This window comes from Vigna angularis, chromosome 3 (genome assembly GCF_016808095.1).
Source record: "Vigna angularis cultivar LongXiaoDou No.4 chromosome 3, ASM1680809v1, whole genome shotgun sequence".
In the NCBI taxonomy this organism is placed as follows: Eukaryota; Viridiplantae; Streptophyta; class Magnoliopsida; order Fabales; family Fabaceae; genus Vigna; species Vigna angularis.
Genome location: NC_068972.1, coordinates 20,496,059 through 20,510,104, shown reverse-complemented (window position 1 = coordinate 20,510,104; position 14,046 = coordinate 20,496,059). Strand labels below are relative to the sequence as shown.

At 32.3% G+C, this 14,046-nt stretch overlaps 1 protein-coding gene across 2 annotated transcripts; it reads left to right on the top strand.

The window, feature by feature from the left end:
* Positions 1 to 1,156: 1,156 nt before the first annotated feature.
* Positions 1,157 to 6,502, top strand: LOC108324206 (uncharacterized). Of its 2 annotated transcripts, none has more exons than XM_017557069.2 (8): positions 1,157 to 1,330; positions 2,782 to 3,084; positions 3,537 to 3,736; positions 3,884 to 4,234; positions 4,328 to 4,528; positions 4,688 to 4,758; positions 5,091 to 5,230; positions 6,013 to 6,502. In XM_017557069.2, the coding sequence occupies exons 1-8, from the start codon at positions 1,291 to 1,293 to the stop codon at positions 6,330 to 6,332; spliced, it is 1,626 nt and encodes a 541-aa protein (XP_017412558.1). In that variant the 5' UTR covers positions 1,157 to 1,290; the 3' UTR covers positions 6,333 to 6,502. The 2 variants fall into 2 exon arrangements, with proteins under 2 accessions (XP_017412558.1, XP_017412559.1); XM_017557070.2 differs by having other exon boundaries at positions 1,196 to 1,330; positions 2,775 to 3,084.
* The last annotated feature ends 7,544 nt before the right edge of the window (positions 6,503 to 14,046 follow it).

Here is a 14,046-nt window from a genome sequence, read left to right as displayed (position 1 = left end):
CAAATCGCCAAGCGCCGTCAATCTGCTCCCATAATCTTCAAAGTTTGCTTTAAGTTTGATTGGTTTATTAGATAAACCAAAGCTAAATAATTACCTTCTTCATCAAACATGCAATCACACGTGCCAAGAGTTAGGAAGGAAAGCTGTGAACACACGTGGTCAAACGTTAGCCATGTCAGCTGGTTTTTAACACGGTTAGTTTTGGAGAACAAAAAATTAAGATTTCCTTAAGGAGAAGAACTAAAAATGTACCTTACTTTGAAAGAGAGACTAAAATCAAATTCGCTTGATAGTTTAGAGACTAAAAACATATTTAACCATATATATATATATATATATATATATATAAACAATTATTAAGAACATCATAAAGAGTATTTAGATATTTTAAAAAAAATTAATGTTATTTTTTTTATTATGTATTTATGAGATTTTTAAATTTATATACTTTGTTTTTATTTTTAAATTTGTCGGATAACATTCTTGAAGTAGTCTAGAAGAATATATTTATATATTATGAATTTTAAGTTTTAAGATAATTTTTTAAAATGTATTAAATTTTAGTTGAAAAAATATTTTTATATATTATGAATTTTAAGTTTTAAGATTAACCATATTTGAATAATTTTTTATTTTTTATTTTAAATTAAAAATAAAAATTATTAAATATCTGTGTTTAAAATATGTTTTTTTTATGAATATAGATTTTATGTAAAATAAGGCGCATATATTATGTGTAAAAACCTAATGTTTGATTATGTCTATAATACGGCGCATATACAGTGAAATTAAAAACTATGGGTAAGACATCTTTTTCGTTATTATTTTTCATAGTTTCTCTTAATATTTCTATTTTATTTGTTTATTTAAAATACTCTACATTTAGTCTTTAAAGTACAAATTATAACTAGAGTTAAATATTTAGCATAGACGCTTTGAGTAAATAAAAAGTGAAATATTTTCAAATTAATAGGGTAAATTGTTTCGGAAGAAAATAAAATTTAAGGACCAAATATTCTTGACCCAAAATTAATTAATTCGTCGTATTATAAATATAGAAGATTACGTAATATTTATTTGTTTAGTTAATGTAATTTCTAATTTTGAGAAATTTCAAAATAAAAAGATTTATTGTTTCTTTGGAAAGGCGGGTGTGAAATTTGTAGAGTATTCCTGAAGCGGTTCCTCGCTTGTACGACGCCGCATTGCGGTTCCACCTTTTTACGTCTAAGAGTTTCTCTTTGTTTTCTTTTTCCCTTCGTTCTATCAAATTCGTTATTCCTCTTCCAAATGAATACCCAATACTTGAGGCAATTGCTCCGTAATATCTGTAAGTTCTCCTCCTTTTAATTCTCATTGATTCAATCTAATGCTGCATTTGGTACACTGCAACCTCGGTAACAACGTTTTTACTCTGCCACAATATATGGAAATTAAAATAATGAATCGTCGTTTGGTAGAAGAGAAGCTTCTTATATGGAGCGACATTGGTTTTAGATAGTGGATTAGAAATTGTGAGGGAGATCGTTTTAAGGGATTGAAAACATCGTTTATTATTTTTGCATGTCTACATTTCCTAAGTTCTATCTTGTTGTATGATAGAATAAATTACAGTGCCCCTTGATTTTTTTTCAGATTGATTACACAATAATCCCTTGATTTTTAATGGTTCCGAGGAATACTTCCCTATAAAGTACACAATGGAATGTTTCTTAAGAGGACTAGCAAAATGTATAAGGGGTGCTGAGATTAGTGTGATATGTAAATATTTTTGATGAAATGTTCTTCAGACAATTACGATAGTTAATGTAGGGACAGGAAAAAGAGACGTACGGTGTTATATTTTAGAGGAAATCTATGGATTGTTAATGTGATTTAATTTACTTAATATATGTTTCCTACAACATTCACTATTACTATTAAATAATGCCATGTGATTTTGTCTGAAAAGATTGTGTTTCGTTGTTTAAAAGCAAATATGTTAATGTTCTTATAAACATGCTATAATGTTTCAAACCCAATTTTAACCCAAATTAATTTTGTTGCAAACCCAATTTTAACCCAAATTAATTCTTGAATGCGAAGTTTACAAACACTCACCCTAATTAAGCTGCTAAATACTAAATGACAGTACAATAATTTCTTGATCTTAAATTGTGAATTAGGAATTATTACAAATTATTTAGTATATTTTACATACGTGACTATCACTTAATGTTTTATTTTAATGAAGTTTATGTACCTTTATCTTAAATTTTTAGGAAATTGTTTTGTTGACACTCACATGTCCGATACAAATACTTGAACCTATAATTTACGTAACACAGTTTGCCTCCATTTGCTAATTATCATATCATCGGGCATCATGGGAAGACCTGCTTTATATTTTATTTTTTAAAAATTGTACATGAGTGAGGGCTTACCACTGATGTGGAACTTGGGGAAGCCAGCAGGAAGGATGCTGGGTGGGTGCATTGTATGGTCTGAACCCACACACTTATTGCACGTGCCATGGACTCATATAGCTTTATCAAGTGAGCGGTATCTAGAGGACAGTAGGACATTTGTTTAGTTGTAGAGTATATGTCACTTATGCAAAAGAATAGTTCGTAATTGTTCATGAAGATCTGATTTCACCTAACATGTTATCAGAATGTGTCCCAAGTTTCTATTGACTAGTATTTAAGTTTCATTATTTTTTGTTAAATACAATTTTCATGCTAGAAAATTTTATCCAATATCTTATAGCCATATATCTATTACTTGCAATTGAGTGTGCAGATTCTACAAAACATTTTCTCAACCGTGAAAAACCACATTGGAACAATATGCATAGTGCTTTTATACGGCTTCAATTACAAAGGTCCAGAGCAGACAAAGTAGAAGATAAGCTAAAAGAAGAGCAAGAAAAGCAACAGATTTCTTCCAAATCTACAGTTAAGAAGGCGGATGGAAATTATGGGATTAGCAAATATAGCTCTGATGATGAAGATACCTCTGATAGTAAATGGAAGTTAGAGTTGGCTTGGCTCTCCAAGACACTTGAACCAGCTCTGCAATTTTGTAGGTGGGCTCTGCCAACAGGTCTGTTAAGTGTTAAGTCATATTGCCATAACTTTTTTCATTTGGCAAATTTAGACAGTTAGTGTGACTGTAAAATGGTGAGTACTTTCCTTTAAAATAATCTCTTATAAAGAAGTCGAGCCATGTATGACTCAGTTACATTATAGAAAGATGACCTGGTGCATGAGGCTTGAAGACCTTTCTTGGTGGGGTCTAGGGTGGTAGATGTACACGGCTTTACCCTTGCAAGTGGAGAGAGACTATTTCTAAGATTTGAACTTGTGAGGTCACAAGAAAACAGCATTACCATTGTTCTAAGGCTTGCCCCCATGACTCATTAACACAACATGCCAAAATTTATTTATATCAATAACATATGTTTTTCCTGTGTTACATAAATACTACTTGATCATATAATGTCCCAGTTTGCTTTACAATAAAACAAGACTGACTTAATTTTCCATGTTATGCAGGATACGAAATTGGAAAGAAACCCCCACCAAGTCATCGATCCCTTACAGAAATAATTGCATGCATCAAAAGGAGCAAGCTTGGAATCCAGGATTGGAGCTTGAGTGACCTTACAATTGGCTTGTATCTGATATATCTTCGTCAAGCTTCTACTCATCCATTTGAAGATATCAAAGGCATTCAGATATTGTCAGAATCAATTGTAACTTCTGAAACTGCATTTTAGTTGCAGAAGGCATATATTATATTTATATGTTCATATGATATTGCGATCTTTCAGTGTTAGTGTTACCATATTATTACAAGTTTTTATCTTCCAGTCTTATCAATATATCTTACTGGATTTCAGGTTCAAGATCTCATATATCATATTGAGTTGGCTAAAGGTGCTTATAAGGATAGTCCTGTTGTTCTTTCAAGGAACAGCATGCTAAGAGAAAGTAATGTCAAGAAATTTGTTAAGAACTCCAGTGTAATGAGGCCTGCATATTATATTGGAATTGATATGCGTAAAAAGCTTGTAATTTTAGGCATAAGGGGAACACATACTTTTTATGACCTTATCACTGATATACTTTCCTCAAGTGATGGTGAAGTCACCTTTGAAGGCTATTCAACCCACTTTGGAATTGCTGAATCTGCACGTTGGTTTCTCCATCATGAGATTGAAATCATAAGAAAATGCTTGGAGAAACATGAGGTGGGCATGATCTTACTTCATCTATTTTGTTTTTCATTTCTTTGTTTGTGTTTTTCTCATTCATGGCATGAGATGTGGGGAACTCTTTAATAGGGATTTAAGTTAAGACTCGTGGGTCATTCTCTAGGAGGGGCTATAGCTTCTTTGTTGGCAATAATGATCCACAGAAAATCACCAAAGGAGCTGGGTTTTAGCCCTGACATTGTATCTGCGGTTGGCTATGGAACTTCACCATGTGTCTCCAAAGAACTTGCTGAAAACTGCTCTGGCTATGTGTCGACAGTTGTAATGCAGGTATGTGATAAGATTTGTCAGTGTGTGCTTAACAATATTTGATCTGGAAGAAAGTAATTATATTTGTGGTTTTCCTGAGATGAGTAATATTCTTTTCCCAAGTTTTGTATGTATTGATCTATTGTATTTTCTTATGGCATTGTTTTTCGAAGTGTACAGGATGATATTATACCAAGATTGAGTATAGCTTCCCTAACAAGGTTCAGAAATGAAATTGTTCAAACCGATTGGTGAGTGACATTTAATTTATAATCTTGAAGTAAGCAGCCCCTCCCCTTCTATTGTCCATTGACAGGACTTGTTGAAAGCAGGCAACTGCAGCTCTGCAGTAGTTATTCTTTTGTTGTATCGCAATTTTTTTTTTATTAAAAGAGATGGGAAACTCATTATTTTGAGGGTGAACATGCGTATATGGTGACTGATCATTCTAACAAAATTTCTGCTACACTGTAGAGCTTTATTATCTAAAATCTAGTAGGTATCAATTGCTTCCAAAGCTTAATATTTATATGGTAGTTAAAAAACAAAGGGTTTGATCAAGGATATGATTATTTTTCTTCAGGATGAGTGTAATTGATAAAGAAGATTGGAAAGGCGTCACGGATTTGGTTACAAATGCAAAGCAGGTTGTGTCTTCAGTGCAAGATGTGGCTCAAAAACTTGCTGATTATGCAAATTTTAGGACAAATAAAAGTTTAGCTGGTAAGCCTTTTTGCTTTACTGGTTCAAATCTTAATTGTGTTAGGAATCCAGAATTGAAAAGAGAAAGAAGAATAGTCTTTTTTATTGGAAAGACTGAAAAGAACACGAAATATAGATGAGCACTCTCTCCTCCAAGGGTTTCCCCTTCACAAAGAGCCAAAGCTCAATCTACAAAATTAATCCCAAGTCCCCTGCTTTTCAGGACCCCCAACTATATAAAGGAAACCTCACTCACCCTAACAACCTAACTAACAACTACTTCCTAATCTGTTTCCTTCTATCATGCACACATTATATCCTATCAAATTGTCTCTAGAGGGAACCTAGATTCCTCTTGTACAGTGATGCCATTTATTCTTTCCCATGTTTCTTCTTTCCCATGTCTTGTTGGGGAATACTTTTCTTACACCACACCTTTTAAGCCCTGTATAGGGGCAGAATTTCATTTCAATCCCTTCCTACTTGTGAGGAGTTGGCATTCATTATGTTCAAGAGTCAATCAGACTTCTTTCTTGTGGCCAAGATAAATTTATGGTGCATCCAGTATTTAAGAAGTGAAAGAAATTTTTGAATGCTTAGACATCCTTTTGGCTTATTTGAACCCAAAAGAAAACATAGAACAACTATTTGATAATATAGACATTGTATTTTATATACACACAAAAAATGAAGGAATTCTTAACTAAATGTTCGGTTGTTGATGTTTAATGCTTATTTGTGTTCTTTAAATGCATTTATTTTGTGACACGTTTATCATCAGATGTTTTGGTGTGTGTAAACAGTTGCTACAGAAACTCCCAAGCCCTCTAAAGCTGCAAAGGAGAATTCAGTTGCCACGAAAGATGCGGAAGCTAAACCTCCAGTAATCGAGGAGTTATTTATACCTGGGACTGTTTACTATATTAAAAGGAATTTGGGATCCAAAAAGGACGTCGGAAAGGATTTTTTTACCCTTTACAAGAGGGAACCTGGTGAGCATTTCCAGAAAATATTCTTTTCAGGAAATTTTATTACAGACCACAGATGTGATACCCATTATTATGCTTTGAGAGATGTTCTTAAAGGTCTGCCATGGTGTGGAGAGGAAGGTATATTTAAATAACAAATATTGTAACTTGTTTTTATTTTAAATTATATCATTTGATTGTAATGTAACTGTACATTGTGTAGCTAAGTTTCTGTGCTTAGGGTATTTGTACATGCTTATGGTTTGGATCTCGTCCAGTGATTGTTGTGAATTATATTTTGAAGAGATATCTTTGAATTTCTTCATCCCTGTCTTGTATAGTTTTGTGTATGCGATTATTTCAGTTTCTTTTCATTCCCGAAATTAAAAACGAGAAATCCAAGAAACATTGGCAAAAACCTCCAAATTTCCTTTAAGATTTCCTTCTTATTGAGTTAGAAGATGGTAAATGTTCATGATCATTCATTATCGCTGGAGTCTGGCAGAACGGTCAGTTGATTCAAGCACTTAAGCCACTTAGTTAATACCTTACGAGACGGTCATTTAGTACAGAAAATAAATGATTATGTCTTCATGTCTTTATCATCAAACTTAAAACGATGGAACCACCTCGTGCAATACTCCAACAATCTATCTTCGTCTTAGGGACAAGTCTCAGGAAAAAGCCAACACCCGTAACGTTGAATATCTCCATATTATATGAGTTTTTATATACTTTTCTTTATAAGTTATATATTTATTTCTTTATATTTATTGTTTTATACACTATATATCCTTACTTAGTTTATGAATGAATTATATTTTTCTAAGTAATAATTTTATTTGAAAACTTATTTATAATCAAATACATGTTATTCTATGTATAAGTTTTATATAATTATTATTATAAAAAATGATTGAATACGACACCTATATGGTATATATATGTTTATTTTTAAAAACTTTTAAAACATAATATATATATATATATATATAATTATTATGTTAATCTAAATTAAAATTATATGTATTAAATATTGTTAAAATAAATAATTATAAACTATTACGATTTTATAGATTATAAGTTTTATTAATAAATATTGATAATATATATATATATATATATTTCAAATTGAAGTATATATTCATACTTTTCAGGATTCCTAAAATGCATACGCTATAAAAAAAATTATGAAAAGAATTTCTGTCACTAATTCTATGTTCTCTCCTTATCTTTCTGCGTTTGCACGAATTGTTTTTCCTAGACCAATTGTTAAGTTTATTAATCTAATTGGACCTTCATAAACATGATTTTCCAAACTAGACCACATTAGTGTTATTGTGTTAATGTATTTTAAAAATTAGTTAAATGAAAATAGGAGATATAATCTTGATGAGTTTAAAGATTAAAAGAGGTATTATTAATAGAGTAGGTATTGTTAGACATTTTAAAAGATATTGTTAATTAAAAGATATCTTAAGATTTATTGAATGTAATTAGATATTATTATTAGATAATAATAATAATATATTATTATAGACTTATTATAATAAATTAGAATAAAATATATTATTATAAGTGAGAAAATATTATAGATAAAGTTGGGTTGATTTATAAATATTAAGATATAGAGAGAGGGTGTGTGTTTTAGAAACCTTAGAAACTTTAAATCAAAGAGAGGAAACAGGAAAGAGGAGAGATAGACGTTTTTGGGAGAAGAAGAGAGAAAACAACAAAAAATCTTAGTGTAAAGGGGAGATTTGGGGTGTTTTTGAAATTAGATAGAACTCTAATATTGGTCAAGGTATGAAGAAATTTATCTTTGTTTTTCATGTTTGATTGTTTGATGAATGTGAGTTTATTCTTGATTTTTTGTTTTAGTCCAATTTTTGATGTGTAAATTAGATTTGACAGTACATAATGAAATTACTAGGTTTCAACACTTATTGGATTCCAAATTAAGTTGTCATTGTCTAAATTAAGAACCATAAATTGGGATTAAGCTATGATTAAACATAACGAAAACATAAAGTTTTAAAATCATATCAAAATACACTAAGTCATCTTAAACTCATTCTTAGATGTTTAGGTAGGCTATTATGTTTCTTTGAGACAAGAAACCACATTTCTAAGTGTTGAAAGTAACAAACAACCACTTTGTCTTTCAACCATACATTTTTCCATGCTTAAAACATTTATGACATACCTTATTTTTGGACATTGTTCAAAGTTAAAAGGTGATCATTGCATGGTTCCACTCTTTCCATTTCCCACTTCCTTGAAAGTAACTGTAGAACTAATGGAGTTTGACAACTCATTTTGAGTTGTAGAACTGATTTTGTAGATGAATGTTAACTCATCTTTGTGTGACTGAACATTTTTTTGTTTTGGCTTGTCACAAAACATGGCTGAAGTTCCCAACCACCGTGGGTGGATGTATGACCATTATATAGTGGCAGGAGAGGTTTGAATGGAACTTTTGTCCAAGGAGTTGAAGAGTTTGTCCAGACGGTTTGACATATAAATATTATGCTCTTGATGGAGGGATTCGATGTTCATGCATGAAGTACGCATGTACATGAATTTTGAAAGATAATGTGGTCAAAGTTCACCTATACCAAAAAGGTTTCCTGCCAAATTACAAGATTTGTATATTTCATGGTGAAGAAATACATTCTACCTTCGAATACTTTTGTACGTACATCTGAGATAGATCAATTTATGTATATGCAAGAGATTGTCAACCATGTTCCTAGTAGACATGTTGAAAAAGAAGCATATGATAGTCTTGATGAAGAGTCTCCAAATGAAACGACTCAGAGGTTTTATTATTTATTGACAAAGGTAAATCAACCTGTATTTGAAGGGTCAACTACGTCAAAATTGTTATTGTGCATTAGACTCATGGCTTGTAAATATAATTGGAATGTTCCAAATCAAGTCTTGGACTTCATTACAAAACTTTTTTTAGATTTGACATCACCAAACAATTCTTTGCCGAAGAATTATTATGAAGTCAAAAGATGTGTTTCAAAGCTAAAGTTGGAAGCCAAAAAGATTTATTGTTGTGACAATGGATGCATGGTTTTCTATGACAACGACAATGACAAAAATGAGCATCCTTGGTCGAATATAAGTTTTGTGGGCAGCCTCAATTTCAGACAATGCATGTAGGTCGGAGGCAAAAAAAACCTAATTCCATTCAAGTCCACGTTCTACTTGTTGATCATTCCAAGATTACAAAGAATGTTCGCTTGAATGCAAATAGCAAAATACATGACATGACATGACATGATGGTAACAGAACTCAAGGAAGTGTTGCATCATCCTTTTGATGGTGAAGCTTGAAAGCACTTCAATCGTAAACATCCATCCTTTTCTAGTGATGCCCGTAACGTGCGACTTTGCCTATATGCGGATGGGTTTACTTCGTACATTCAAGCGTTCACATCATCATATTCATGTTGGTCGGTGATTGTTACCCCATACAATTTTCCACTTAAGATGTGTATGACAAAGCCTTACATGTTTTTAACGTGTCTAATACCAGGTTCATCTAATCTAAAGGCATCAATTGATGTTTCTTTGAAGCCTTTGATTGATGATTTGAAGAAGTTGTGGAGTGGTATTTGGATGTATATGTTTTAAGGAAGTAAAATTTTCTTATGAAGGCCATCAGACAGGTAAAGAGTTGACTCATTGGTTAACTGATGCTGAATTTAACTTTGTGTGTGTCCATATGTTAATAATTTATACTGAAGTTAAACCCTACCTTGAGTATGTCCCAATCTCATTTCTTAACTTAATAATTCTGACATTTCTATAGTAACTTATTGTGTTCATATTTCATAGCTCGTTTATTGTGGTTGAGCATATCCCAAAAGGAAGTGTTTCGGCCCGAATACATTCAAAGTTTCCTTATTGGTTCAGATATCAAGTATGTATATGTTTCCTACGATTAATAAAGATTTTTTATTACAATTCATGTAAGTTTTCATTGTGGCATCCTTGTAAGTTTATAACCAGCCATTAGCTCCAATAATTCAAGATTTAAGGGATTTGGCAAATTGGCCCACGAGATGCGTAAAATAGTGGCACACGTACTTTGTCAATGAGTATAAATTTCACACATATGCATGGTCCAAAGTAAAGAAAACAAATAATTATTCTGATGTGTATGTCAAGAGCATCACAAAGGGTGATTACAATGATTTCTATGGGATGATACAGAAAATATACATGTTAGAGTACAACACTTGTAGTACTCTAAAAAAAGTAGTTCTTTTTTATTGTGAATGGTTTAATCCTTCTTTAAGTAGTACAAGAGTGGATCCTAGGTTTAACATTATCGAATTGGAAATGAGTTTACGATACCGACTGTTTAATCCATTCATTCTAGCAAGTAATGTTAGACAAGTTTATTATGTCTCATATCTACCATTTCGTAGTATCGACAAACGTGGTTGGTCTGTTGCAATACAAATGAAGCCTAGGGGTTACATTGACTCAAATGACATTGAAGAAGACATTGCCTATCAAGTTGACCAAATGTCAATGCCAATCAAGTATTGAAGTTGAATGTGTATCAGGATTGCATGACCCTGATGCTGATGTTAAAGAATTACAAGGACAAATACAAGATGATGATGATGATGATGATGATGATGATGGAATTAGCCAATATATTGTGCTTTGTACAAACTCTAATTTAAAAACACATGATGTATTGTATAGCATGCTCAAAAGTTGTATGTGTAAACTCCTCATTCACTTAATTTTGAAAAGTATTGGATATCCATCTTTTGTGGAATAAGTCAATCATTTCATTTCATTTCTAGCCATTTCATTATAGTAATGATAGGAGAGTGATGAATAATTATTTTCTTCACTTCACTTAGTTTATTGTACTAGAATTAATCAGGGAATTTTGCTTAATTGTCCAGTATTTTCCCATTTTTCTTAATTATGCTTAATTAGATCAGAAATTCTTATTTTAATTTATTTGAATTATCTGAGCTAGTTATTTGTATTAGTAATTACGGGAAAATTTTGGATAATTTTTTGGGACATTTGAAGGCTAAATGAGAAATGACAATTGAGCCCAATGCATTTCAGCCACTTCAAATTTTCGCACAGTACTGCGTGAATGTTGTGTTAACTTGTGTGTCTTCGTTTGAGTTCAATTCTTATCTGTTTTCCATGCCATTTTTTTTCATAATTTCGTCTAGATGTCTATTTTCACGTATAGTTTTTATTTTGTTCAAATTCGTTTTGTGTTGTTCCCAGTATTTTTTTTTACTCCCCTATGTCAGTCTAGTGCTTACTGTTTGAGTGACTTCTAATTTGTTTGCATTGTTTGCTTGTTGTTTGATACTTGTGGTGGCTGGAATTGATCATTGGACGGTGCTAAGACCTCCCAACACTCAAGGATTCAACACTCATATTGGCACAATTTAGAGCTCATTTCAAGAAGTAATATTGGTTGGTTTGGAAACCATGCATAACACACTTTTGCACGTCCAAAGCTTGCTAGATTAAGCATTTTTTCTTGGCTGGAACAACTCTTTGCTTTCATCCAAAAATCAAGTGAAGAAAGAAGGAAGGAGCCACATTTAGTGGAAATTCACGTTGGGAAGTTCCTTCCCTTGCCATGTCACAGTTACATACACTAGTGGAAAAATACCTTTCTATAACGAACATATTATGACGTATAAAAATTATTCGTCATACTAGGTTGACCGGTGGCAAGATGGTAATAAAAATATAACATATTATAACATAATTTTGTAAATCAGTTATAATATGAAACGCGGTGGCAAACTTGTAAATAAGTTTAAGACATATTATAACGTAGTTTTAAAAATCAGTTATAATATGAAATGTGGTGGTAAACTTGTAAATAAGTTCAAAACCTATTATTGATGTATTATAACGGAGTTTTAAAAATCAGTTATAATATGTCTTCCTCTTTAATTTTTCGCATTTCCCTCTTGCTAGATTTCATTTCAAGTTCACTCTCACTCTCATTCCTTTCTTCCGCTCTTCGTCTCATCCCTCTCACTCGCATTTCTCGACATCTCCGTTCATCATCACGACAAGCCTTCTTCACTCACAAAATCATCTCTATTTCCTCTATCCTTCATTTTCCACGGAATCATTCATAGATCTAAACCCTCCGTTGGGGTTTCTTCTCCTTTTCACCATTTCCCTTTGATTCCACCGATTAAAACCTTGTTTTCACCATTAGAAACCTTTTCCACCAATTCAATTTAGATTTACACCGATCAATTGGTCCATAATAGGTTTCCTTCTTCTTTTAGGGTTTCTATCAAGTTTAATCCTCTGTTTCTTGTTCTTCTTCGTTTTTGTCATATTTTCGCTGCGTCTTCTCTCTGGAAGAAGCTTTGAGGATTCGCGTCGCACCTACAGTCATCTTCTCAGAGCCGCTCTTCCAAGCGTAGTTATAGTTCATGTAAGACCCTAGAACCTCAAGAAATTACCAAGTTGTAAAAGTTCAAGTTGTAATGTAAAATGGAATGCTATCAGGTTTGACATGGTTTACTATTTTATTTATGAACATTTGTACAAATTCTCAATTGAGTTGATTATTTTTTCATTGGATAGTAGACTCAAAGATCTTTGATTTGACTACTCATACGCATATTTTTGACTTCGGGAAGGGGTCTAACCGAGCTGGGGAAAACGTGACAGTTTTGCTATCCAGGGGCTAGCATCCAGCGTTAATTTTAAGTTTATTTTTACAAGTTGCGACTTTTTGGAGTGGGTAGGCTGTGTTCTGCACGAGGAGAATATTTTGGAACCCTTTGGAGACATTCCTACCATGCTTTGGGGCTGGAAAAGGGTTTAGGATGGTCCATTGGTTATTTATTATTTCCAAGTGCCAAGTGCATGGGTCCTTAGTTGTCTAGGAGCATCTTCTTTTAATTCCAAATCAGATTTGGAGTTTTGGGTGAGAGGTGAAGGAAAATTCCAAGTGTACTAAGTGTGGAGGCTAACTTGGTCTAGCAAGGAGGAGAGGAGTTGCTCTCTTTGAAGAAGAGTTTAAGGTGTTTTAGTCTTCAAGAGGTAAAAGGAACTAACTCAAACTTTGATTCTAGAATTTCATGGATGTGAGTATGATTTCAGTTGCTTGAATCTTGGATATGATGGGTTGTATGAAAAATTTATTTTGGTTAAATGGATGGTATGACTTCAAAAAGTTGATTCAAATGGGTTGTTACTATCACTTTGGGCTATGAATTTGTATGAACTTGATGATGAAAATATTGATTAATATATGTTGGATTGATGATGAATTTTTGTTCTAACATGTGGATATACATGTATATGAAGTTTTTGATGGATTGGGTTGTGAAATTGGATGAGAAACATGAGAGTTTTACCTCACTTTTTATCAAATACGAAAATGATCTATTTTGGATGGTTGATAAATTTTGGATGGATGAATTGATTTTTGGAGATATTCTATACTTGATGAAGGTTTGAAATATGTTGGTTTGGAGTATGAGATGAACTATATTGAACATTGAAATTTCGTATGGATGTTATGGTGTGTGTTGTTGGGGAATTTTAAGTTGTCTAAAACCATGAAAATCATGTAAAACATAGGGGTTTTCTCATGGATATTTTTGTGCACGAAAATTTCATATATTGGAGGGATAATGGGCTAAGATTCATGATATGTATGAGGGGTTAGATGTATTCTCTATTTTTGGATGAGAGTAATAGTAGAAACTCTCTTGAAAGATTGGTTTGAGTTGGTGAAAATGTGAATATGAATGAAAGGTGTTATGTAGAACATTTTCAGTTGTTGGAAAGATTATTTTTATGGAAATCCATGAAGTTTTC